Source organism: Chamaea fasciata, unplaced genomic scaffold (genome assembly GCF_029207755.1).
Source record: "Chamaea fasciata isolate MVZ Bird 193981 ecotype frontalis unplaced genomic scaffold, bChaFas1.0.hap1 SCAF_6, whole genome shotgun sequence".
NCBI classification, from domain to species: Eukaryota; Metazoa; Chordata; class Aves; order Passeriformes; family Sylviidae; genus Chamaea; species Chamaea fasciata.
The window spans coordinates 4,104,253-4,129,933 of record NW_027094091.1 but is presented as its reverse complement, the minus strand read 5'-3'; the positions used below and the strand labels follow the sequence as shown (position 1 = coordinate 4,129,933).

Genomic DNA, 25,681 nt, shown 5'->3' with positions numbered 1-25,681 from the left:
GTAAGGTTGTAAGGTTGTATGCATCTCTTAATCATGGGAAATGTCATTTGCTGGACTTTTTCTAGAGATAATTGTGATTAATGTGATAATAATCTAGAGATAATTGTGCCACCTGCACCCTGAGTAGCTTCAGTGCTGTTTCCTGTCTCTTTCCATTGTCTCTGTCAGATCCAGGGCAGCTTTAAAGTTACGTGATATTAGTCTGGGCTTCAGTAGCTGAGAATGAGCAGCATGAACTAAATTATGTTTCAATGGAAGATGAAGTCACTGTGTGGAATGTTTGGTAATTATCAGGAAAGACAGTAAAATTAAAATAGCTGGTGTTAACAAGACTGCTCTATACCAAGATTGGTTTCATGAGTCAAACTAGTTTGTCTTTGTGTTTCTCCCTTTGGAATATTAGTGTTGAATTGGTGCTCATTTTCAAAAAAAAAAACAAAAGAAATTAAAAAAAAATTATTTGCACACCCTTTTGATCCTGAGTTGCTACTGCTGTTTCTTAACATATGCTCAGTAAATCCCCACGGATTGTCTGGATTTCTGTACTGTCACGTGTCTTGACTATGCACATATTCGTTATTCCTACCTTCTTCCAGAAAGAGTTGAAGTTTCTCATTGTGTTCAAAGTTTTTTTGCAATTTCATTTAAATCTATAACTTTTTTCCCCTAAAAGTTTTGCTCCCAGTGTTTTGCTTACTCCTGTAAGAGTAAGCTTTTACAGTTACACATCAAACAACTTAGTGTTCATATTCATTAAATAACCCAGTAACCCATTCACACAGAGATGATTGTATTGATCAGATAGTTGTCTGCTATCTTTTTTTTCTGAATGTCTTTCCCTTTAGCTTTAAGATCTTTATATTCCAAATCGATTGTAATTTTTTTGTCTATTTTTCTGTTTCGTGCTGTTTCAACATCTAGCCCACAACCCTGAAGAAGACCTTGCAGTGCTTGGAGGGAATCCACCTGAGCCAGTCTGGGGCTGTGCTGACCCTGTACGTGGACAAGCTGCTGTGCACTCCCTTCCGAGTGCTGGCTCGCATGGTGGACACCCTGGCCTGCCGCCGTGTGGAAATGCTGCTGGCAGCAACTCTGCAGGTACAGAGAAATCCATGCCTGGGAAGCACTTTGGGTAGTGCCAGTGTTATCAAGAGCAATGATTTAAAGTACATCAAAATATGATTAAGTGATTCCATTTGACGGATTTTTTTGGTTAGTATATAGATGCCTGAATGTTTACTTTATTTCGCTTTACCTGCCTGTAACTTTGTTAATCTGGTAGAAGTATTTTTGGGGATTTTACATATATCTGTCCTGTAAAATTCTTGTGATTCTTTTGTATAGAACAGCATTGCTCAGTTACCAGTTGAAGAACTGGATAGAATTCAGGAGTACCTTCAAAACAGTGGATTAGCAGCAAGGTAAATAATACCAATAATACCGTTAAAATGTCAAACTAAGTAATGTTCTAATGCAAATCACGTTAAGTCTGTTTTCCCACATTTTGGCCTTTTTCCTACAGGTCAGATAGTGGTTGTTTTGGGGGTAAACCAGGAGTAAAGCCTCTCATAAGATGCTGGCATGTTCTGGCCCAAGGGGCAGTTGTGTTGGCTGTGTTGAATTTCCAGTAAGAGCTACTTAACAACTAAAGCGAGCTCTACAGGGTTGCCTCAGATTCTCTTTCCTGCATCCCACTCAGTATTTAACTTTTGAGAGACAGCAGCTGCAAATTAATTTCTTGACAAAATCTCTTTTACTAATGCCAACTTTATTTTCCTCAAACTTGCAAAATATTGTCAGTTCAACCTAAGTGGGCTTGGGGCTTTTTTTAGTTTGGGTTTGTTTTTTTTTCTCCCAGACAACTGTGTTAAAAGTTTTAACTGTTTGGTCTCCTGGCTGTTTAAACTGCTGTATAAAAAGGAGCAAATTACTCATTTTTTGAAAACCTTCTATTTTATGTTGGAAAGATCTTTATTTACTCTTCTTGTTACTGCTGTTTGAGATTAATATCTGTGGACTGAAATAAGTAGGGGAAAGAAACTAAAATGTGAGACTGCAGTAGATCAGTAGTAATGTGCCTACATAGGTAATGTTCTATTTATTTTTTTAAAAAAACTCTAAAAAATTACTTTGTACAGGTTTTTGATAGCAGTGGTGGAATTAAACAAACAAACAAACGAACATAAGAAACCTGTACCGAAAAGGAAAAAAGAAAAAATCTCTGGCACTGACATAAATCCAGAAACTGGAGTTTTTAGTATAGTGAGGGATAATTTTTTAAAAATAGAAATATAGTTTTAGTGGATTTTTGATTAGCATCTGTTAAAATATATTTTTTTTGCAGTCAAATAATCTGTACACTAACTTTGATTCTTTGCTCTCATTAAAAGATTAGGTGGATAAAGAAGGCTGTATTTTAAGCTTAAGTATGTCACACATTTTAACACTAAATTATATTTAAATCTTTATTTGTTGGTGGTGCTAAGTTAATTAATTTTGGCCTCTGATACCCAAAGAAAGTTTGCATCATATGACTGCAAGTATCTAACAAAAAACTGAAGACCCTACTGTCCTGGGATTAGAATTGAGTCACTGGATATCTTTCTATTTTTAAATTATTTCCAAAACTGAGATAGCTCTCTGCTGATGTGTTCTTCTTATTTCAGACACCAAAGACTCTACTCACTCCTGGATAGGTTTCGTCTTATGGTAGCACCAGACACAACCAGTCCTTCACCTCTGCTTACCTCACACCCACTCGATGGAGAAGACCAACCAGCTTTAGAGAATGTTGTTCTAGACAAAGTAAGATTATGTTTAGAAAGAGTCACTAAAAGTGCCTTGGCTATAAACAAGCTTTATTCATTACAAAATATTTAAATGCAGCTTATTTTTACTATGCAGTTGATGCTCTCAGGATTGTCATATTGTATCTCAAATATAGATCAGTGATTAATTTCATGTGTGTTGGCTGACTGTTGAACTTAGGATGGATAATTGGCACAAACAGAGATGTTTGTTATCTTGACAGTGCTGTGAAAAATTTACCAAGTTTGGTTTCTTTGCTCAACTTTAGTGGAAAGATTTATATACAGTCCAATAGAGACAGATAAATAATCTCGTTTTCTTGATGTGTTTTGCTACAGTTATTAGCTTTATTCATTTGCTGTAAGTTGCTGGCTGTCTCTTGGAAATTAAACATTGCTTGTTCAGTTTCTCCTTCTCAGCCTTAAATTACTTTCAGAGAACAATCAAGAATACTGAACTGTTTCTGTCTTTCATGAACTTAGACATGTTCATTTCCAAATGAAGTGGAGTCTAAGAGCAAGTCTTGGGGCTTTCTGTGTCTTATTTTTTTCTAGTTTCTCCCATGGTACAAATAATTTCTCCTTTTCATCCCTTCATGTTCTACAGTGATACACAGTAATAGGAAACTTATGTAACTGAGATGGCAAAAATTACTTGATTAGCTGATAGTCTGAATGAGTCTGAGCAGTCATTGTCTTGGGGAGGCATTGAGACCTACTTGGTCAGCAGGAGAAAATGCTGTGCCCAGAAACCATTTACCCATAGCTTTCTCTTCAAATTACCCCAAAAATCTCCTTTGTCTGTTACTGTAAATTCTAAACAAAAGTAGTTTTTGTATGTTTCCCCCACAACTTCCAGATAGTTCACAGAATCATAGAATGTCTTACGTTGGAAGGGACTCATAGGGATCAGTGAGTCCAACTCCCTGCTTCTTACAGGGTTACCTAAAAAGGAGTCCTGTGACTAATAGCATTGTCCAGATGCTCCTTGAACTCTGACAGGTTCAGTTGTGTTGTAATTAATTAATGTCAGCAAATATATTTGAATCTTTGAATGTTTATAAACATAATACACACAATATATTTATTATAGTTATAATTTGTGTTTACTGTATTTATGTTCTATTTTAATATTTATATTTACTATTTATATAATATATAAAAATAAATATTTATTTGAATATTTGAAGAGTTTCCTTCCTTAGTTATAGTATTTGTTTTTCTGTTATTTGTGTGACTGCTTAGTATTCCATGCTTTTTTTCTAGATAGTCTGCTCAACTTTAATACAAGTACCTGCACTATATATTAAGATTCATTTTTCCTCATTTCCTGTCCAGTCTTTATGGAAATGGACAACTTGTCACTGAACATCCATTGGTCCAGTTTAAGATATTCCATTTCCTTTCACCACTTGTTAGTTTTGCTTTGCTTTTTAATTTGAGGGATTTTTTTTTTTTAATATTAATGTAGCCTACGGGTGTCTTAGACATTCAGTGCTAATGAGCAGTTCTCCCTCTGCCCCCCATACACTTTGTTGTTTTCTGAAAACAAGTGTGTAATAAATTTCCTTTTTTGATCATTAAAGGACTGGTATGTGTCACTAGTGCGGTCCCAGTGCTACATCAAGTCCGACGCAGCGCTGCTGGAAGGAGCAGAGCTGGTAAATAGGATTCCTCAGCCTGACCTCAACTCCTTCATGACCAGCAAGGTAACTTCTTTGTCAGAGGCAGAGGATGAAATTAGTTCAAGTGTTCTATTGGTAGTATTAATAGATTACATTCTGAAGTGTTCACATTCTTAAATGTAGACACTTCAAATTTGAATAATACCGATACTGATAAGATATACTGATAAAACTAATTCACTTAATTTTAGAAACTGAAATAGTAGATATTTGTGTAAAACAGTGGATATCTGTGTCTAGCAATGTTGCTAATAGTAACTTACTAGTAGTACAGGTTGAGTAGATAGAGTGGAAGCAGCAAAGGTTTATTTATGTGCTGCAATCAGAATAATCTAGTGTTACTGTTTTACATCATCTTGTTTTGCCATACAGTCTCTTCCTAGGCCAGCTCTTTCTGTAGCCTCTTCAATATCTGTGCTGGATGACTTCCAGTAAGCCAGTAACAGGCCACAGCCAGTAAATCTGGCATAAAGGACGTAACTTGTATCTAAGTATCTAATAACTTGTATCTAAAAATGTCTTCTGTTCAAATTCTCACCATGATATTCGCTGCTGCTATGCAGAAATAATAGTCAGGAAGCTATTTCTAAAAAGATACCTGACTTGTTTGTTTGAAAACTTATTACTTGAGTATTCCTTGTATATATATCATCCTTAAGCTTTATTCACACTTTGTCCTGAAAATTTGGAAGAAGCATATTGATTTTTCTTTCCAATAAGGTACTGGTTGGAATTTAAATTTGGAGCCAGTGTGGGCTAAACCATATTGGTACACCACAGTGGAGCAGAGGAGCTTATAATAAGTTACGTTAATCAATAAACTGTAATTTTACCCCCGCATTAGTATATTAAAATAATACCACCAGAAACTTAGTTTCACTTTAAAAGCGATTTCTTTTTATTTCCTGTTTGGTTTCAGGAATTTAACCTAAGCTTGTTAGCACCTTGTTTAAGCCTTGGCATGAATGAGATCTCAAGGGACCAGAAGAGCAGCCTCTTTGAAACAGCTCGGAGGGTAACTCTGGATCATGTGTCCTCTGCTGTACAAAACCTTCCAGCCAACCACCAGGTTTTTCAACCACTATTGCCAACTGAGCCATCAGCCTACTGGAAAAAACTAAGCGATATCTTTGGTAATAGAAATAATGGTCTTTTAAAGTTTATTCTCTCCTCTGCAAAGATACTTTACAGATGTCTTGTGAATACATGAACTTACTATTTAAAAAAAAAAAAAAAAATCAAGATACCCGGCATAAAAGTGCTTATGAAATAGTTCTGAAAAACATTTATTGAATAGAAAAAGATTCAAACTGCTAGATTTCATCCAGTCTTATTTTATAGGAGATGAGGTGATGTATCAGTCTGTGATGACACTTTGTCGTGCACTGGCTCAGTATTTGTTGTTACTCTCAAAACTACCAGCTGGTCTCCGTGTTCCTCCTGACAAAGAGGATGATATCCTGAAATTTGTAGTGATGTCAGTAGAGGTAAGAAACTACACCATAATTAAAGATGTGATGAATTGTTGGGAGAGGGAACAACTCTATCTTAAACTGATCACCACTGAGTAATTCTTGACTGGGGCAATTCTTTTGTCTTAACTAGAAATTTCTTCATGTTCTTTTGTGTTTGACCTGTGCTAGTAAATCAGATTTGGCTTGTGGGACAAGCACAGCTTTATGCAAGGAGAGGTTGATTGATGGAATGATGCTGGCATTTGGGAGAACGGGTCCTGCACTGATTTTGGGGACTCTTAATAAACAGTATAAAAATGTCATCATTTTCTTGCACTTAAAATAGTGTTCTCTCAGGAAAAAAAACGATATATTTGCTACTAAAATTTTACATTTTGCTGAGTTAAAAAAAAAGTCAGCCTTGGTTAGAAGTTGTTCTGTTGTGTTAATTTGCTATTAATGGGGAACTTCTCTTTTTGTACAGGCACTATCATGGCATTTAGTGAATGACCAGATTCCATTAAGTGTGGATCTTCAAGCTGGTCTGGATTGTTGCTGTCTGACACTACAGCAGCCTAGTCTCTGGAATTTGCTGTCATCTGCAGCTCATGTGACATATGCTTGCTCCTTAATTAACTGCATTAGATTTATCATAGAAGCAGGTGAGTGCCGTTTGATCAGCTTGGAGAAAAAATTTATTAATAGATTGCCAGTCATCACTGATCAAATGCTGCATGTCTGGAATATTTCCTTTGAGTCCTTACTAATTATTTGTTTGACAGACTTAGTTTTTACTACTTTAGTTTTCCATTTAAAATTTAGTGTTTACTTTTGAACTTGGCAAGGGCCTTGGATATGTAAAACATTTGACTGCTATGTTTGTGGTGTTAATTAAAAAATAGAACATGAAATAGGTAATAGTGTGTCATTCAAATATTTTTCTCCAATTCAGTTGCTGTGGAACCTGGTAATCAACTTCTGAGTCCTGAAAGAAAGAAAAATACTTCAAAACCTTTAAGTGAGGGAGAAATTGATTCAAATGTACAGAGTAAGTAAACAGTGAATTTTGCTTCTGCCCTAAACTTCAACTTGAAGAAATATTTTTACTTTCCATTCCTGTTTTCTTTTCCATTACTATTGTTTTTAACAATGAAAGTTCACCTGAGACCTTATTTGTATTTGCTAAATGTCTGTTAAATATAGGTTCCCCTATTTTTGACAGGTATAGTTGTTTCTTCTTGAAAGTTATACATTAACGCAGATTTTTCTTTTGAGGGATTATGTTAGCTGTGCAGCATGCTACAGACTGAGCTTTTTAATGTGTGAGATTTTAAATTTTTATAATTTCTTTGTATGTGTCATTATGGTTTTGTCCTTTTTAATTAACATACTCTTTTGTTAAGAATTTTTTGTGTTTCTGTTTTTTAAAATTATTTGTCTTTTGGGTGGATTCATAAAACTGAATTTCTTTCTCTCCCAACAAAGAAACAAAACACATTATTGCAGCATGTGAAATGATAGCTGAGATGGTGGAATGCTTACAGACTGTCTTGTCACTGGGGCACAAAAGAAACAGCAGCATCCCTGCATTTCTCACTCCTGTCCTCAAGAACATCATCATCAGTTTAGCAAGGCTGCCTCTAGTGAACAGCTACACCAGAGTACCTCCCTTGGTATGTTTATTACGCTTTGCTTTCAGGACTTTAAAAGTTACTGAAGACCTTTGAAAACCAAACATGGTGCTGCATCTTAAGTTCTACAACAGTAGGACTTCAACCTTAAGCTGATTTGGTCAGTTTTTCTTTTTGAACACTGAGTAACAATATGTGCAAGGCCGTTTCTCTGTTTCTCAGCACTCTGTTTCTGAGGGGATGTCAAAACATGTTTTTTTTTTGTTGAAACTTTTTTGCCCCCTCTCTGATGTATCAGTGTGCTTTTTCAGGCATCAGTAGCATGTGAACTTGCTTCCTTGAATTATGTTTCAGCATCATTTCTGCAAAATCTCTAAACTGAAATATGTGGCAGGAACTTATTTGCTTCTATATTTAAACTTAGACCATAAAACTGGGTAATTAATTTACAGTGGGAAGTATAATGGAAAAAGCCCTAAAATAAGAAATACGGTGTACATTGTATGTAAGTTTTGTTAGATGTTCCATCTTCCTTGGAGTATTTTTCTATTTGGAGAACTACTTTTATTTACTGATGTCTTGTTGCCTTTGAATGATGCCCGTATATTTAGAGCTCTAATATAAATACTGTATCTGCTTTGGATAATTAAACTTCCACTATACTTCTTTAGGTCTGGAAATTAGGCTGGTCACCAAAGCCTTCAGGTGACTTTGGCACAGTTTTTCCTGAAATCCCAGTAGAGTTTCTTCAAGAAAAGGAAATCTTTAAGGAGTTCATCTATCGCATTAATACACTTGGTATGTACAAAATTCAGTGAACGCACTTGGCTCTTATTGTGCATTTTCCTGTGTTTTGAAATTACTGAATAACTGTATCTGAAACTCTTTGCTTACTTTTGTTGCTTATGTGGAAGACAGATAGTGTTTCAGAGCAGGTTAGCAATTGTGCTGCAGTAATTCTTACATTTTGTTCAATTAAGGGAATAATTTTTGGGTTAATTTCTATAATTTATTCCAGCTCAGGGAAATTTCAGTGTGCTCTTGCAGAATGACCACTTGTTTTCTGGAGCATACGCTTGACAGCATGCTTGGCAGCATGTTTCCCCCTAACTTTTTTGTATTAATGCATAGTATGAAGTTCTGTGATAAGATACCTCTGTATCAGCTCAGACATCAGATGTTTGGGTTGGAGTAGAAGATCTTGAAGGAATCCTTCCAACCCAGAGCGTTCTATGAGTGTCTTATCACAGTGTTTCCAGTTCTCTCCACCTTTGTGGGATGAAGAAGAGAAGCTGTGGTGTTCTCTGCCATTCCCATCCACACCTAGTGGATCACAGAATAAGCTGAATTGTAAGGAACCCACAAGGATCATTGAGTCCCAGCTCCTGGCCCTCCACAGCACCATCCCCAAGAGTCACACCATGGGCTTGAGGGTATTCTCCAAACACTTAGTAAAATCTGTCAGGCTTGGTGCTGTGACCACTTCCCTGGGGTGCTTGTTCCATTACAAAAAATGAATAGGAAGTGGTATGAAACTAAATCTGTAGAAACAGTGTACCTTTTTTTCGTGCTGTTCCTTGTTTAACTTTGTATTGAGACATAAATGGCTATCTCTGAGTGTTTCCATAGGATGGATCAGTCGTACTCAGTTTGAAGAGACTTGGGCTACTTTGCTTGGTGTGCTCGTAACTCAGCCCATTGTAATGGACCAAGAAGAGAGCCAGCAAGAGGTAATGTCATTCATTGTATTTTTAAATTGAAAGTTTACTTAAACCAAGAAAAGTGTTTCTATTAATAAAACTGTGAAGCAGAAAAGAAGTGACTAACACTAAGGAATTTTTTTCTGTTTTGCATTTCCTTTTTCTCCTACCCTGCTGAGTTCAGACACATCCATCTTCTGGCTTAGAGCCTCTGCAAGCATGCAAGCAGTGAGGGAAAAATTAATGAAGCTGTTTCAATTCTTTATTAGTACATCACTCAACGCAGACTTTTTTTTTTTTTTTGTAAGATTCTTGACTAGAAATTAATTGACCTGAAGATGCACGTTCATGTGTCTTTCTCCCACTTGTAGATTGTATATTGCGTATCTGGGCTTCTAGCTTAGGTAAATACTCAAAATTCAGTGGGGAGCATTTGGGGATCAGATTCGAAGAAATTTACAGCCGAATTTGTGTCCAATTGATATACCAAAATATATGTATTTATATACCAATTCCTATACCAAATATTTCTGTCCAAAGAACATCAACAAAACCGGGGCTGGGGCTGAGGGAGCTGAGGGTGTTTAGTCTCAGGAAGAGGAGGCTCAGGGGAATCCTCTCACTCGACACAACTACCTGAAAGGAGGGTGTAGCCAGGTGGGGCTTGGTCTCATCTGCCATCTCTCAAGTGAACTCCATAAGTTGCACCAGGGAAGGTTCAGATTGGATATTAGAAAAAGAATTTTCCTTGAAAGAGTAGTTAGACATTAGAATAAGTTCCCCAGGGAGGTGGTGGAGAAAGTGTTCATTAGGGGTCTGGATGTGGCACTTAGGGACCTGGCCTAGGGCTGATTATGGTGGTGCTGGATTAATGGTTGTACTGGATGGTCTCTGAAGGTTTCTTCCAACCTTGATGATTCTGTGAAAAGTCAAGATGAGAATGAACTTGGCTGTCACAAAAGAGATTTTCCCTCTTCAGCTGTCTTAATCTGCTAGCAAACAGATTTTACTAGGTTATAGTTCTTTAACCTGAAAGGTTATTTCCCTGGGCTTGTTCATGGTCCTGATGGTAGGTGCAAAGCCTAAAGCAGTTTGAACAATTCAGAGGATAAACTGTGGATCCTGAGCGGCAGACAAAGGGGTTTGCTTTCCTTGCTTCCTAGGTGTCAGACTGCACAAAGGAATAGGGAATAATCATCTCTCTTCCCTGGGTTAGCATCTTCCCTGTTAGTTATACAGGCTTAGACACCTTGACTTCACTGTTTTCTGCATCATGGCCATGTTAGGTCAGACCTTGGGCAATCTAGCTATAGGTTGTTTGTGGAATTTGTTTGTTGTTGTGTGTGTTGTTCGTTTCTATAGGTATTTGTGGAACAAGAATAATAGTGCTTCCTTGCTTTCCGAGGCAGACCAGTATGTTCCAAGTTGCACCTTTTTTAAGTGCAGTTGTAAATTTCAGTACATTAGTATTTTCTGAAATAAACATAAAATTTTTTGAAAGTTGAGCATTGGTTGCCATCTTACATCTTCTAAAAGGATCAGAAGTTTTTGTGGTCTGATGCTTTATTTCAACAAGTAACTAATGGGTAGCTGGAAAGAAAGAAGCTGAACGCTTTTTTAGAAGTTCCAAAATGGACATCTCGAGGTTTTAATGTTGTTGGGACAAGAGAGGATGCATGCAGAGTGATGAGAAGGAAGGATGTGTTGCTGCTGCAGCCAGTGCTTTGTGTGCATTGTTTATGTCACACAGGTTTCTGGATGGGAAGAAGAGTGGGTGTCAGACTTATTAGTGATAATTTAGTGAAACCTGACAAACTGATATTCAGATCTTTTGGGATTTTTTTTTTTCTTTTAACAATTCAAATTACAGTGAGTTCATTTTACAGGAAGATACAGAGAGGACCCAAATCAATGTTCTTGCAGTTCAAGCCATAACTTCCCTGGTGCTGAGTGCAATGACCATACCTGTTGCAGGCAATCCAGCAGTTAGCTGTTTGGAGCAGCAGCCCCGCAACAAAGCTTTAAAAGCTCTGGACACAAGGTATTTGTTTTCACTTGTTTTCAAATGCATAAAACTTGTGGTTAATACATAATGACAGTTGCTTAGTCTGGTAGCAAAATATATGTGTAGATTGTATTTTTTAATTAGGAGTATATATGGATGGATCTGTTTATGTAGAAGTTGCATGGACTTAGCATTGTGAACCTGCTGACTTAAAAGATTATCTGAAAAAGATAGCATCTTACTAAAATCTGGTAAACAGTGTGCAGAATGTGTTTTTCAACATTTTAATTTCTCTGATACTGAAAATAAGCATAGACACATAACATTACAGAGTAAGACAGACTTGCACAAAACTGTTAAAGGAAAAAATCTGCTAAAATTGATTTCTCTTGCGCTTTTAGGTTTGGAAGGAAGCTAAGTGTTATCAGGGGAATTGTTGAACAGGAAATCCAGGCAATGGTGTCTAAGAGAGATAATATTGCCACTCATCACTTATACCAAGCTTGGGACCCTGTTCCATCACTTTCTCCTGCTACTACAGGTAAGTGCTTGTTTGTGAGGGAGAAGGGGAGAGTGAATTTCTTCCACATTTGAAAAATGGGTAAAGGTACTCTCAGAAAAATTTGAAATCCAGTTTGTGGGAAATGAAGCCATTTTTGTGTGTGCTTTGTTGTGCACTTTTTAAAAATTTGTCTTGTGTTTTGTTACAGGTGCTCTTATCAGCCATGAAAAACTCTTACTGCAGATCAATACTGAACGAGAAATAGGAGATATGGATTATAAATTGGGACAGGTTTGTTAAAAGCTCAACTTTAAATTTGGTTTTTATTATATTTCTTCCAGTTCTGAAAAATTTGTTAAGCATTGCTTGACATCAAATAGAAACTAAAAGCTCAGAATGATGCAGGGTACATCATAACTGGGTGTCTCCTCAGCCAGAAGACTGTGTGCTGCCTGTCATTTAAATTCAGATATGCTGGGCTTCTAAGATTTTTCTAGGCTGACTGTTGGAGTGTTAAATGCGCTTCTTTGCTATTTGTTTTTCTCTTCTGTGTGTGTTGCAAGGTCTCTATACACTCCATATGGTTAGGAAATAATATCACTCCACTGAGAGAAGAAGAGTGGGGTGAGGATGAAGAAGATGAGAACGATGTACCCGCTCCTTCCTCACCACCAACCTCTCCTATCAACACCAGGTATCTTATTTTTTTGTCTCTGCTCTCTTTTGAGTCATAGATAAGATTTTATTTCTTCATGTTGAGTTCAAGAAGCTGGGTTTATAAATACATTTATAAATACAGTAAATACCTGTATTATTTCAAATCAAGCATTTTAGCAGGGCTTAAGAAGCTATTTTAACGCTTGTTTATTGTTTCTTGTAGGAAACACCGGGCTGGTGTAGATATCCATTCTTGTTCTCAGTTCTTGCTTGAACTGTACAGTCAGTGGATATTGCCATCCAACCCCAGCAAGAGAACACCAGTCATTTTGATCAGTGAAGTGGTGCGATCAGTAAGTCTTGAATCATTATTCAGAGTTGTAATTGAGAATATGTTACCAAGTGTTCAGAGCTACGCAGCATTTATAAAGCATCTTTTAATATATGGAACACACAGAATTTTCTTGGCAGTGCTACTCTGTGGGCAGTACAGAAACATAACTTGAGCAACTACAGCATTGTACTGATTTAAGCTATATAAGCATCTGCATTGTGTATTCTGCTGCTATAGAGGCTTTGATTTTGTAAACCTTTTGGTAAAAAGGGCCTCTTGGAGGTCATTATTATACGAGATGAATGGTGGGATTAATTCTGGACAACAATAGTTGATAGTTATTTCAGACCCTTCAGTAAATGTTTACACATATAATAGATCAGTTGAGGAATCCTTTGCTCACAATTATAACAGAAAGGAGTCAGTTTTTGGCTGTCTGCTTATGGGATTTTTTTTTAATATTCAATTTTAATTTCTGTGCAGCTTCTGGCAGTGTCAGACTTATTTACAGAAAGGAATCAGTTTGAGATGATGTACACAACACTGACAGAGCTGCGAAAGGTGCATCCATCAGAAGATGAGATTCTTGTGCAGTATTTGATACCAGCTACTTGTAAAGCTGCTGCTGTTCTTGGAATGGTAAGAAATTCTCAGAAAGTTTATTGCAAATTCATGAGTGTCTAGGTTAACTCAGCTTCTGCTGCCAAACCTGGTGTACTTGGTAAGGGTGGTTTGTCTCTAAGAGTATCCTTCAGCTGATCTGCATGGCTCTAAGAAGTAACAGGGTATGTATTCTGGGCTTTCACTGTTTGTAAACATTATCTCCAATTGCCCTGTATTTAAACAGAAAGATTGTTTGCATTGATTTTTTTTTTTTTTTTGAGGTTTGAGCATAATTTATTGTGCTTTTTTGGTTTTTCTTACTCAGTTCAGTGTTGCCTTTGCCTTGGACTCCTCATTTGTTACATTTCAGGCCAAAAATGAGGACTTGTGGAACAGCTTTTGCTAGATTTATATTACTGGTGAATGACTGTAATCTCATGGGAGGCTGGGGCAGTGGATGTGATGAATATATAGCCCCAGATAGTCAGGTATCCCTTTTCTTTCCCTCACTCTTCCCTCCACTGCATCATTCTGTTTTGAAATGTGTAGACCAGAAGTACTTTCCAGTGAGCATTTCTAAGTGGAGTTACTTAGGGAAAAAAAAAATTACAAATAATTTTGGAAGGAGTTAGAAATTCTAAAAACTCTGAGACTAATATAAAGCTATATGGGTAATAGCAGTAAAAGAAATTCTGAAAGGCTTTTAAGGTGGGGCTTCCAGTAGCTATTGCAGCAGCAACTGTGCAAGGGAAGGCTGGGAAGGTGATGGCAAATGTACAGAAACAGTTTTAGAAATCGGCTTATTCTGACTGTGCTGTCATTTTCCACTCAGTGAGCTAATAACACCTTCTCACAAACAAACAGCTGAATATAACAGCTTGGTGGGACTTACAAAACAAGAAGTTGATTCCATCAAGAGTTGCTTGTTCTGTGCTCAGTTATGTAGAAAAATCTGCTTAAAAAGAGCAACTAGAGTGCAGACACTGTCTCAAACTGGCCTGTATCTTAGATACTTCATGAGCAAAGGGACAATGTAAAGCAAGTAATTTCTACTAATTACTTAGATAGTAAAGAAAAGACTTTCCATAACAAAAATTCAGAATGGATTTTGCATATTCCATAAGTTGTGGTATTTGATAACAGGGAGTGAAGTATCTGATACCAACTTGTCCTGTGAATATGGAACATAGAATTGTGGAATCATTTAGGTTGGAAAAGACCCTGAAGATCGTTGAGTCAAACCATTGACCTAACTAAATCATCTCCCCAAGGATGGAGCCTGAGGGGGCTCAGGGGGCACCTTATGTGACTCTCTACAACTTCTTAAAAGATTATAGCAAAGTAGGGGTCAGTCTCTTCTCTCAGGTGACAGGAGAAGAGGAAATGGCTTCAGGTTTTGCCAGAGGAGGTTTGGGTTGGCTATTAGGAAGAATGTCTTCACTGAAAGGGGGTGGTTAAGCATTGGAACAGGTTGCACAGGGAAGTGCTGGAGTCACCACCCCTGGAGGAGTTCAAGAAATGACTGAACACGGCACTCAGTGCTGTGGTTGAGTTGATGGTGGTGCTCGGTCAAAGGCTGGACTCCGTGACCTTGGAGGTCTTTTCCAGCCTTAATGATTCTGTGAAGCACAGGGTGACAGCCACTGCCCTGCTCCTGCTGGCCACACTGTTACTGACACAGGCCAGGTGCCATTGGCCTTCTTGGGCACACCTGGCTCGTGTTCAGCCACTCTCAGCCAGCACCCCCAGGTCCTTTTCCACTGGGCTCTTTCCAGCCGCTCTGCCCCAGCCTGCAGCACTGCAGGGGCTGTGACCCAGGGGCAGGACTGTGGCCTTGTTGAACCTTGGACATCAACATTCCTGCCCAGCTGAGAGTACACATGATTCCCTCATCCAGATCACAGGATTGGTGGAGGGAAGGATGTGTAGGTCTGAGTACCAGTGGTCTCAGAGAACAAATAAATGGAATGATGTGCTATGGGTTGAGTAGACAGATAGTAGATAGCAGAGTATAGTTGTCTGGTGCCAGCCTGTTTCAGATGGAAGCATCCTTTGTGCTTAGCTGGAAGGCCAGAATATTTCAGTCATTCAAATCCTGTATTCTTAATAGCACATACTATTTACTGAACTAATCCTTATCTTGTTCGGGCTTTTTTTTATTTTAAATTGTGGTAACTTCGTACAAACAAAACAAAGTAGCATCAATTTCCCAGTTAATCCGCAACTCATCTCTTGTCTGATTGTATTAATCTTGTGACATTTATTCAAAATAGTTTAAGCCAGGGTCTGGTTTGTTCCCTATTTCCTGTGCTTTAATTTGTTCCAAGTATTTCCAAATGACAGGACTTGCCAGTATTTAAACCAGTGTTGACTTCTAATGAATGCTCTTGTTGGATGTATTAGGATAAAGCTGTGGCTGAACCAGTAAGTCGGCTGCTGGAATCAACCCTAAGAAGCACTCATATGCCAAGTCGGATCGGAGCTCTGCATGGAATTCTTTATATCCTTGAGTGTGACTTGCTCGACGAGACAGCAAAGCAACTCATTCCAATTATCAGCGAGTATCTGCTCTCCAATTTGAGAGGAGTAGCACAGTAAGACTCTCCTCCCTTTCTCCCTGGCTCCAAACTGTTGCATGTTTATGTGTGAACAAAAGGTCTCTCTGTTGTTGGTGGTTGCCAGTACATTTTAGAGCAGGCTGTTGTATCAAGCAGGTTTTGGCATTTTCATTGGAAATATCATCCAATTTTAGGTTTAATTTACAGAGTGCAGTGATATTTGAGGGTGTGAAAACTGTTTGATAGTACAGGCTTTTGTGTCTTTGGTAAACTGTGTTACTTAAACCTCATTTTTTCTGTCATTTTCATGATAATCAATGTTCTCTTACGGCGTCTCAGCGATACTTCATGTGATTTTAAAAAGGGCTTACGTTTCATGTGCAAGAACACTTTGTATTTCTAGAAATCATTTATAGCGTCTCTGTTTGTGACCTAAACAACTTTGGTGTGACCACTAGTGTTTTTGCTCTTTTGCAGTTGTGTGAATATCCATAACCAAGAGCACATTTTGGTAATGTGTGCAGCTGCTTTCTATTTGATCGAGAATTACCCGCTTGATGTAGGGCCTGAATTCTCTGCAGGAATCATACAGGTATGTTGTGATGCCACCAGTCAGGGGTGGTTGTGTAACCTGAGATCACCACATGGCTGCCTTTAACACTTAACTTGGATACTGAGGTGTAGGTATGCTTTTGGGTTTAGTTTCATCAGTTTTTGTTAATGCCTGATGCCGTTCCATACTATTGTGGTACGGTGCTAGAAGATGACCGAAATACACCTCAAAACCAAGCAGTTGGCTTTTTTGCTTTATTTCAGATGTGTGGAGTCATGGTGTCTGGAAGTGATGAATCAACACCATCCATTATTTATCACTGTGTCCTGAGAGGGTTGGAACGACTCCTCCTTTCAGAGCAGCTTTCCAGGCTGGACAGTGAGTCGCTGGTTAAACTGAGTGTTGACAGGGTGAATGTGCAGAGCCCCCACAGAGCAATGGCAGCCCTTGGATTAATGCTGACTTGCATGTACACAGGTATTCACTTTTTTATACTTCTGATGTGCTAGGAGACTAGTTTACTAACAGTGCTAATTTTCTTAATTTATTCTTGTGACCAGAAGTAAAAGAAGTGTATTTTAACGTCCACAGTGGACTTGTAACAAATTGTTTTGGTTTAGGAAAGGAAAAAATCAGTCCCAGCCGTATCCCAGATGCAAATCCTGGTGCTCCTGACAGTGAATCTGTGATTGTCGCTATGGAACGAGTATCTGTCCTTTTTGACAGGTAAGAGGACAAAATGTCTAAATGGGGCTCTGGGAGGGAAATGATTGTGTTTGTCACTGTGTGGTCACTTCTCTATTTGTCAGTTCTTACAGATAATTAATGGGGTTTCTCTACTTACTATCGCTTAAAAGTTACACTCCTGGTATATACAGTAACACTGATGGAATTGCTGAAGGCAGCAGAAATGTGCAGGAATGTAAATGAAAACCAGACATGTCCAAACCAGATACTGTGTGTTGCACAAACGATAATATTTCATAAATGTATTTCCAGCTCCCTTCAGGTCAAACTCTAAAGTGCTTTTCAGGATGTCTTCTACATAATCATGGATATAAATCCAGTTTACAGGAAATAATCTTTCAAACCATCCTAGGAGTTTGAAACTTTTTTCCTCCTTCCCCCACCCCCCCCCAAGAGTTGCTCTTTCTGAGGCTGTTAAGTAATTGCAGTGGTAGGATACAGTAAAACTTCTGTATTCACATGGAACTCATTAATGGGAACATGGCAAAACCCCTGTTTTGATCTGACAATCTCAAGCTGTCTTGAGTGAGTATAGCGTGTTAGATTTTGTGTAGTAGTTTGTGGTTAATGGTTTACATTTTTTAAAGTGTTCAGTGGTTTTTCCATAAACTGGAGGAGGGTTTCACTTCTGCGCTTGGTGAGAACAGAACTAGAGCAGTGCTTGAGTATTTTTGAATATATCATTCTGATGAGCTAGCAAAACAAATGGGACTACTACAAACAAAAAAAAGCTTTTGCAGGGAAGAATCACATGATGGTAACTTGATCTTGACATATCACCAGATGCAGCCTTTATTAGAAAGACTTTCCAATTGTGTTATTTAAACAAAATTGTTGTAGGTGGGAGTTTCTTCTCCCCACTTTACACAGCAACACAGCTTGCTTTTTTTGTTTGATATGTTGGCCATTCTGTTCTTGAATAAAAAAAGCCAAGATGTTATGAATGAAAACTAGTGTTCTGCTTAGAAATGGTCTTTTCTCTGATAAGTAGGAGAAGTGATCTCCCTGTCCTTTTTTTGTTCTTGTTTAGTTTTTTCAGCATTCCTGTCGGCAAGTCTCATCTCTGATGTAATTCCAGACCTTCAAAAAAGTGACTATTTAAAAAAGAAAAGGGGAGAGTGTGGGGTGGGTTCACACCTGTAACAGCTTCTGACAGCTTTGATAGATCTCTTTGGGTAGTCTATTACTAAGATTAGGTGAAGATTTGGATTCATCAGTGCTGAGAACTTGCCTACTCAGATGAAAGTAAAATGATATGTGTTGGAATTCAATCATAAAATACTTAATTTTTTTATTATTTTCAGGATCAGGAAGGGATTTCCTTTTGAAGCTCGAGTAGTGGCTCGCATTCTTCCACAGTTCCTTGATGATTTCTTCCCCCCACAAGATGTAATGAACAAAGTGATTGGGGAATTTCTGTCCAATCAACAGCCATACCCACAATTCATGGCAACAGTAGTTTATAAGGTAGTATTTATACATTTATTTTTTCTTAAATGTTTCAGAAGATTTATAAATAATTGACAGCTCAGCTGAAGGGCCATATACCACTTCTGTTAGATCTAACAAACCAGTCACAGTGGTTGAGCTACCCTGCTGTGAGCTTTGGCTTCCAGGCAGCATCGAGGGCTAGAATTGCCATGTCACCTAGAGGCCAAAGCTCACAGCAGGACAGTTCAGTCATTGATAATGAGAAAACAAAGAGAAAATTAGTGGTTGTAGTCCTTGTACTCAGATTCTAGATCTGAGTGAGCCATCACTTTGTGAACCCAACAGACAACCCTGTGGCCTCAGCTGGGCTTCTGGGCTTGGCTCTTCAGCACCTACAGGACTTGTGCATCAGTGGAGAGTCCATGTGCACACCACGTGTGATCTCTAAAAACCAGAGACACCACACAAGTTGTATATTTCTGTATAATTACTTCAGTTTGGCACATTTGTCCTAAATCCAGTTCACTAATTCATTAGACTCAGAGTTGTCTCCAGGAATCCAGTTTGTGACCCTCAGAGCTTTACAGCCAGAGACAGTCTTTACAAGAGAAACTGAGCTTTTCCCCATATCCATCCACCTTGTCTTTGTTCTTGTGTACAATATTTTGCAGGTGTTCCAGACACTGCACAGCACTGGACAATCCTCGATGGTCCGTGACTGGGTGATGCTCTCTCTGTCTAATTTCACACAAAGGACACCCGTGGCAATGGCAATGTGGAGTCTTTCCTGTTTTTTTGTCAGTGCTTCCACCAGTCAGTGGATTTCAGCGATGTATCCTAAAAAGATTGAATGTGTGCCATTTCTGGGTAATTACAGTGTAAAGCCTTGAAGGATAAGAGTACAAGTGTAAGACACGAAAAAGGCAGTTTTACTGCAGATAGTAATGGTGTATATTGCTTTGTGCTGTTGGTAGCTTGTGTTTGTGGGGAAAAAAGAGAACATCTAAACAGATTATGAGACTAGTTATCTAATACTACTGCTTCAAGATCAGTTCCTTTTGACTGTGCAAGATGATTGGGAAAGTCCTTACTTTGAAGGACTTTCTAAAGCTTCACCAAGATAGTATTGCTGTGACCTTTAAAAGCTTTGCTCTGTATTCTTTCTGCAAGATAAAATATATTGAAAAAAATGAAAGAAGCCAACAAACTCAAAATCAAGAGAATTATCCTCTACATACAAATTGTGTTTTGCAGTTATCCCCCTGGCTGTGCACTGCGGTAATAGTGAGCTTTGGCAATCGAGTGGCATCAGCCAAATAAATTGGAACAGACAAAAATAAATAAATAGGTGGTATTAGTGCTGGGTTTACTTAAAAAAACAAATAAACAACCCCCTGAAACAAACAGAAAAATAACTGGTGCATTTTGAGACCAGACAAAAAAGTGGCCATTTGTCATGTTTGAAATGTCCTAATGACTGTTGATCACAGCAGTGCTCTTTGGCTCTCAGCAGTTGCTGATTGCATTGTTTGCTCCAATAGATAAAGAAAACTACTGCTAGCTTGAAATTAATTTCTGAGGATAAGAAATTGTGTGATGTTAATGAAGAAATAGGGTTTTATGTAGTAGCAGTTAATTGCCCGATGACAGTCTTTTGCACTTGAACGTCGTTGGTGAGCTCAAGAATGAGCTGTGTTAATGGAGAACAGTGTTTGAACTGCTAAACCAAAAGAGGAACGACGTCTGTCATTTTATGACCTTAACTTCTGTTTCAGTCTTCCACATATTATCAGCAGAATGGGAAAATCAGAGCAAGTGGATGTTAACATCTTCTGTTTGGTGGCCATAGACTTCTACCGACACCAGATCGATGAAGAGTTGGACCGGAGAGCCTTCCAGTCAGTGTTCGAGGTGGTAGCATCTCCAGGAACCCCATACCATCGCCTGCTGACTTGTTTGCAAAATGTCCACAAGGTCACAGCATGTTGAACATCCTGATGTGTAGTGGAACTGCATGACTAGTGTTGGAATAGGAATTAAGAGGAATGCAAGATCAAGAAAATACCTGGGGTTGCATTTGCGATAAATACGGACCTGTCAGTTTTCCTTCCAGCATGCATGGACAAGTGCTCTGCAGCACTGGAAATCACCTGAGAAGTCAAGTGTAATTGTTGTTGACACCAAGCACCTCTAAGTGGAATGAAGTATGTCAGTGTTTTTTCAAGTGATGTTGGGGACTAATGTGAGCCACGCATCCTAGCTGTAAAATACGAGCTAGTACCACATGCAAGGTAGCTGGTATTCCTCTTCTTCCCAATATGCAGCTGAAGCCACTGGTGCAGCCAGTAAGACACTGACAGACTGTTATTGCAACCTGCAGTCATTAGCCAACTTCATAGTTTTATGTACCTGTATATACTGTTGTGTAGTACAGAATAGAATTTGTTTCCTAATGTCTCTCCCAAACAAGGAAAAGAGAAAATGGCTTTTATGATTTACACTTCCAGCATGTAATTTCTCTCTCTGGACTTTCTGATATCCAGTGGTGTATGTGTTGGTGATACCAGAGATATAGTGCACATACGTAACCACACGTTTTTCTTTTTTCTTCTCAGGATTTCAAATTTGAGTACAGTCTATCAGTGAAAGAAATTTTAACTTAAATATTTCTATATTATGTACAGTATGTAAAATTGTAAGATGTGTGGTGCATGAGCTGTGCTGTAATTGGAGATGAACAAAAGCCATGCTACTGAATGTCTTGACATCTGTATTGTCCTCATTTTTTTTTCCTCGTGCTTGAATTCATGTTCCTTTTGGAAATCCATCTTAATGTACAGATTACATCTTGTTTTGCATCTCACTTTTTCTTGAAGTGCTTTAAAACTGGAATATGTTGATTAATTTGTCTTGAGAAACTGTACTAAGGAGGCATTCTTGTGATCCACTTTACTGTAGCTTCTTTTGAATTCCTTTATTTTGAGACATAATGGTAAAAAAGAGGACTAGTCACTCTGGATCAAACTTTAGATACTAAAGCAACTGCTCTTATTTGCTGCACAGCATTTTAAGAGACAAAATGGTGCAAGCTCCCCAGTAGTCAACAACCATTTGACCTTTCCTAACTGAGACCAAGGAGTCATCTGGAGCACTCTCATGTAAACAAATATATGGTAGCAGTAAAGAATCAGAAGGCTGCTGTGGTCTACTTTGGGACTGGCTAAAGTGTTAGATTACACAACCTCTTTTATTACCTGTTGTATCCATAATGCTTTAGACACACAAATATCCATGAATTTCAGGACACTACACAGGGCCAGATTCAGCTTTTACTCACCACCCAGGGAATGCCATTGATTCCTAAGCTTTACGTGAGGAAATCTAGCACAGCATTTGTCTTTAGTTGTATTTAAGTCTTTCATTATAGAGAAATGATACCTTGGTTCTCAGTCAGATCCTACATTTAACCTCTCTTCATTTTCTTATCACACCTTTTGGTGACACTTGGAAAAATGAGATAGTGTTGTCAGGAGGAGCATGTACTGTATGTATTTCTGTATATAATGTATATGTTGAAATTATACACATGTGACAACATTTAATGTATACAGATGTGTATATTTGTATTTATTAAACCCATGTATTTAAACTAATTCCAATCTAGACCAAAAATTGTTGCTTCTGCCCGTAAATCGATTACAAAGGAATTGTCTGCTGGTGTCGCTTCCTTTTAGAAACTGGTAGAGGAAATTGATAGTATGGGCAGTAGAAACAACTGTAGATGTTGCTGTATTTAGCTCTCTACAGGTCTTATTATCTAGAGCAATTATTTCTGTCCTTAGTTGGGTTACTCTTCTTTGGGCCACAGCACTGTGGTGATTTTTAAAAGAAACTGAACAGGCTTTCAGAAAAAGGTTTAATAAAATAGATACTGTTTGAAAGTTTTTGAGTTATATTGGAAATTATCTTAATTCTGATAAAAGTCTTATTCCAGGCAATGAGATCTAATGCCCTGTGTTTGCATTAAGGGGTAGTATAGATCACTCTTCCCTTTTGTAATCACCAATGATCGTTTTGTACTGTAAACCCACACACCAGTCAGTTTTTGTATGATATATAGTTTAAGTGAAGATATTTTTGTAAGCTATTTTCCAGAATTAAAATAGATTTTAATATATTTTTTAAGCATCAGGTTAGTCAAATTTTCACCATATAACAGTATGTGTTGTGTTATGAAACCATTAAATTCTTCATAATTTTAAGCTCCTCATGATTAACACAGACCAGCTGGTTACTTTACCTTGGGATCACGGGAGCTAGACCCTTTATGAAACTGTCCAAACCAGCTTGGGACTTGCTATTAGAGTCTTTCAAGCCAGTGAAGAAATACATTAAATTAAGCAGTCAGCACAGCTGAGTGAAAAACATTAGATGTGACAGACTCCCATTCCTCAAAAGCCTCTGGCCAGCCTTAGAGCAAATATTTGCATTACCTGTTTCAAGGCAAGCTCTAGAGCTGATGCACTCAGTTGTAACCTTGCACAGATTCACTGGTAGTAATAACTTCATCTGTTTTAACCTGTCTTGGAGATTTGTCGTCGTATATATATACCTCCTGAAATGTTTCCTTAGTGTCTGAAGAAGGGCACCTCCTCTTGGGAAATTCTCTGTGACCTGAAGGAGTTGTAGCTTAAGGGTCTTCCTAGTGTGGGAGCACACTGCAGTAGTGCTTCAGTTCAGACATTTCACTGCAGCACGCTTTCCTGTCTTCTTCCGAGACATTTTTTCCACACCCTCATTTCCTTTGCAATGAAATCATACTCAACTCACTCCTGTCTGCTTTTAGTGACACGAGCCACGAGGTGTGCCATAGGGGCAGTAACAGCAGAACAAGTGGCCACTAAGGGATTCTGATGTTGGATTTAAAGGAAATAAAAATATTGCTTGTCCTTTGAGATTGTTTCTATGCAAGATTTTATTTCATGGAATGTTTTTAACTTGCTGTAAACAGAAAGCTAATTCTGAAAATCATGCTGTTCATTTTTTCATTTGAGATCAGGGTAGAAATGTGCTTGGTCTTAAGACATAAATTTGGTGTCCTGGCTAATCAAAGCAGGCAGCATCTTTAATGTGCTTTGCAGTGAAAGTGGCTTACAAGATGAGAGGTATGGCATGACTGGGAGCATACTTGAGACAGATTAATGTTTAAAACTTCAGTTACAATTCAATTGTCAGAGAAACTACCTTACTAAACCTGTAACGTGGCCCACCCCTAAGAACACTGTATGCCAGCCAATTCGTTACAAACAGCTTTTGGACCAGCTACCCACTGGCCCAGTAAATAAAGTTTGCTTTGTGTTTCATGTCAGCATGCCCTCTCCATTGCACTGAGTGCAAGAGTGAGGAGCTGCAAACGACAACTTACTGTAAACCAGTTCTTATTTGCGGGATTCAAAGTACTTTCTTTACTATTTATGTTGTTCTCCAGTTGCAATTGAATGTGAGTTTATTTAAATCTTCTCTAAAGTGTACACTCAGATGTCATTTCTTGCCTAAAGCATCTAGTAAATGACTGTGTGTTACTTTTGCTTTGGTAGGAATGCCTTCTTAGCACCAAGACATTGCTTGTTTTTTAACCACCAGCAACATTCCGAAAGCACTGAGTAATGAGTGAACAGATTTAGGTCAAATAAAGGGGGAAACAAGTGGAACTTTTTGGGTTAAAAGTAATTTGTCGCTATTTAGTAGATTTGCCTTAAGAGCATTCTGTCTTGCCATTCTCCTTTTTCAGTGGCTGTTAACTATAGAGCAGATAGGAGGTTGTGTCAAAACACTGCAGACAGTTCTCCAAAAGCAGCAGACCTGGTTTGTCTTAAGATTTTGTGGAGCTGTCAGGGCTGAGCATTTATGCTTCCAGAATAAAAGAAATTTTAGGGTATAATGAGCAATAAATAATAGCAATAAGCAGTTTAATTAAATTCAGTCATTCAGGATCTTACCCGGTGGTTGAAAGGGATGGGAGAAGACGGGGAACTAATTGAGTACATTCATTGTGTAAATCAGACTTTTTCCATGTACAATCCCAACTAAACTTTTTACTAAAGTAAACTGAGTGACAATGGTAGGTGCTTTGCTCTTTTAAAACAGTTTTGGTTATAAGGACACAATTGATGCAAGTTACAAGAGGGCAAAATACTTTGCTAATTTTTAAGTAGTTTAAATATTTTAAAGTGAAAACAAGCTGCTGTAAAAACTAGAGTAAGCAATGTAGCAAAATTTTGGAGAAATTACGTTAATTTAACTGAATACAGAGATTTTGGGTGAACTCTTTGTGCATGCTACCTAAGTATCCATTTAAAAATCTTGAGAATCCCACAGTCATACCCAGGAGAGCTTCTACTGTGTATCAAGTTTTTAGCTGCATTCAGATAACTGGGTATAAATGCTGCAGAGCATTTGTGAAGCATGTGCTGCTTTTGTCATGTCCATTTTGTGTGAGCTTATCATTCCCATCAGTCCATGTGTACACACCATCAAGCTGGATTAACTTGATAAGGATAAGGTAACGCACCCTGTGGTGGGGTATAGTTTGAGGGCAATGATGAGCAAAAGCTTGGAGCCCCAACCTGTAAAGCAATTGTACTCAAGGGAAAAGGATAGCATATAATTTTAGATGTATGTTTAAGTTTAAAAAACAAAATGCTGAAAATACTGCACATTGAAACTAAAAGAGAAAATAAAATGCAACTATTACTGTAAGCGATTTTTCTCTGGTTATTTAAAAAAAGGGGCTTGATGCGTTCTTACTAGGGTTTTTCCCCAGTATCTCTTCTTTTCAGCAACCATCAAATGCTGAGTATTAAGATATGCAAGAATACTTGAACTCTCTGAAAATGTAGCTATGCTGCACAATTACTGTGCTGTTTGCAATTAACCAAGAACTATCACGGTTGAGCTTTTAATTGTATCTAATAGTCATGCTTGCCAAAACTTCTCTGGGATTCTAGATGAGAT

General features: G+C 38.1%; 1 protein-coding gene across 2 annotated transcripts in view; it reads left to right on the top strand.

Annotated features, from left to right (window-relative positions):
• HTT (huntingtin) overlaps positions 1-25,426 on the top strand; it is an 80,974-nt gene extending 55,548 nt beyond the window's left edge. For both annotated transcript variants that reach the window (XM_066185249.1, XM_066185250.1), the window contains 24 exons: positions 922-1,098; positions 1,345-1,421; positions 2,667-2,805; positions 4,394-4,516; positions 5,412-5,625; positions 5,834-5,979; positions 6,431-6,608; positions 6,899-6,994; positions 7,432-7,619; positions 8,249-8,375; positions 9,207-9,307; positions 11,164-11,318; positions 11,684-11,823; positions 11,993-12,075; positions 12,348-12,478; positions 12,665-12,794; positions 13,259-13,414; positions 15,782-15,972; positions 16,414-16,528; positions 16,753-16,966; positions 17,110-17,215; positions 18,541-18,703; positions 19,339-19,499; positions 20,443-25,426. In XM_066185249.1, the coding sequence (XP_066041346.1) occupies positions 922-1,098; positions 1,345-1,421; positions 2,667-2,805; positions 4,394-4,516; positions 5,412-5,625; positions 5,834-5,979; positions 6,431-6,608; positions 6,899-6,994; positions 7,432-7,619; positions 8,249-8,375; positions 9,207-9,307; positions 11,164-11,318; positions 11,684-11,823; positions 11,993-12,075; positions 12,348-12,478; positions 12,665-12,794; positions 13,259-13,414; positions 15,782-15,972; positions 16,414-16,528; positions 16,753-16,966; positions 17,110-17,215; positions 18,541-18,703; positions 19,339-19,499; positions 20,443-20,656 (3,525 nt within the window). In that variant the 3' untranslated portion in view covers positions 20,657-25,426. The remainder of the gene's footprint in view (positions 1-921; positions 1,099-1,344; positions 1,422-2,666; positions 2,806-4,393; positions 4,517-5,411; positions 5,626-5,833; positions 5,980-6,430; positions 6,609-6,898; positions 6,995-7,431; positions 7,620-8,248; positions 8,376-9,206; positions 9,308-11,163; positions 11,319-11,683; positions 11,824-11,992; positions 12,076-12,347; positions 12,479-12,664; positions 12,795-13,258; positions 13,415-15,781; positions 15,973-16,413; positions 16,529-16,752; positions 16,967-17,109; positions 17,216-18,540; positions 18,704-19,338; positions 19,500-20,442) is intronic.
• Positions 25,427-25,681: the final 255 nt, after the last annotated feature.